This window comes from Aplysia californica, unplaced genomic scaffold (assembly GCF_000002075.1).
Source record: "Aplysia californica isolate F4 #8 unplaced genomic scaffold, AplCal3.0 scaffold00067, whole genome shotgun sequence".
NCBI classification, from domain to species: Eukaryota; Metazoa; Mollusca; class Gastropoda; order Aplysiida; family Aplysiidae; genus Aplysia; species Aplysia californica.
In genome coordinates, this window is record NW_004797337.1 from 615056 (window position 1) to 616501 (window position 1446).

General features: G+C 48.0%; 2 protein-coding genes across 3 annotated transcripts in view; one reads left to right on the forward strand and one right to left on the reverse strand.

Annotated features, from left to right (window-relative positions):
- LOC101864370 (sedoheptulokinase) overlaps nucleotides 1-1446 on the reverse strand; it is a 28880-nt gene that overhangs the window by 11247 nt on the left and 16187 nt on the right. The gene's annotated exons all lie outside the window — the stretch shown is intronic.
- LOC101864129 overlaps nucleotides 1-1446 on the forward strand; it is a 3266-nt gene extending 1820 nt beyond the window's left edge. Inside the window, exon 2 of the mRNA XM_005093636.2 lies at nucleotides 635-1446. Coding sequence (XP_005093693.1) covers nucleotides 635-1056 — 422 coding nt within the window. The 3' untranslated portion in view covers nucleotides 1057-1446. The remainder of the gene's footprint in view (nucleotides 1-634) is intronic.

The window sequence follows — 1446 nt, forward strand, 5'->3', positions numbered from 1 at the left end:
AGAGGAAGGGGCAAAGGAGATGAGAGGGTGGGGACAGAAAGAGGAGACGAAAGCAGACGACAGAACATTGCAAGAGAGCAGGAAATGAGGTGACAAATTTAGACAAGAAAATGTTTCGGATGCTACCCGGATTCGAACCCGGGACCTTTTGAATGAGAGGCCAACACTTTAACCTCAAGGCCACGAGAGCCCCCTAATATATATATATTCATATGCCCACCATTTTCACCCCTTTTTTGGGGTTGACCACATGATAATACATCTGATTCTGAACGCATTGCTTTCTTAAAGTTCTCTATGTAATTGCTGTTCTTGGAAAACTGCATTTGAATCCCCATCATACCGCTCCCCACCCTTTTGTATTTGATTTTGGAAAAAAATCAAGAAGTCTGATCTACACATGACAAATACATTTGAGGTTCAACCACAGCTAAAAATGGAAGCTACAACGTGTCACATTTTCACTTTCATTCTTCTTTCTATAACCCCCTTATTTACCCATCCACTCACTTACCCATCTGTTAAAACTACGTTACAATAAAAACCTCAAAACAAAACAAACAAAGCAACATTATCTTTTTTTAAACCAACAAAAAACAACGAGAAGCAACATTTTCTTTCATTCTTCTCACAGTGTATCCAGGAGTAGGACGCAGCCAACCACCGCAACCAGCCCCGCAGCAAGCCCCACCAGCATACTGTGACGCCCCGCCCCCTTACTCTCAAACCACCGAGACGCACATCTACCAGACGACAGCAAATACCCAGCAGCAGCAGCAGCCAATCAGCAACACGCCCGTCGTGGTTCAACGCCCCGCCCCCGTGACGTACGGCACAATAGGATCGCAGCGTGTGGTGGAGACGGTGCCGTTGTCGCGACGGACGACCATGTCGGTGGTCTCCGATCTCGAGACGGGCCAGACGTACACGGTGAAGGAGAGGACAAGTCTCACCGGCCGCCGGAGCAAGACGGTCATCCGCGAGCTGGGAGGGGGCGGGGCCAAAACCGTCGTGAAGACAACGCCACGCAGAACGGTGGTCAAGCAAAAGTTTTGAAAGAGAGGCAATGACGTCATCGCTAAACGTTGTCTGCTCGATTTTTAAAACATTTTTGGGAGTTTTTGAGAGGTTTTCCACGGTGTCTTTCATCTACTCATTAAAAAAAAGCATCAGAAAACACTAACATTCTCATCACTTCTCGGTCGATAATACACGTCATGCGACAAGAAAACATATCGGGACTGCGAAAGATAAAAGGGTGCTGGTCCACTTGACAGCCTACGGCAATATGTTTCTGTCTTACTTGATGGTCTCCTATTGGACCAGCCCGAGCTGATGGAGTCACCGGGGGGCAGAAGGTGCACGTGTATTTACCACAGGGACAACGTCAACCAAAAGACTTACGAGCAGAAATGACATTTGTGCTGGGCGGGGGAGGGGGGGGGG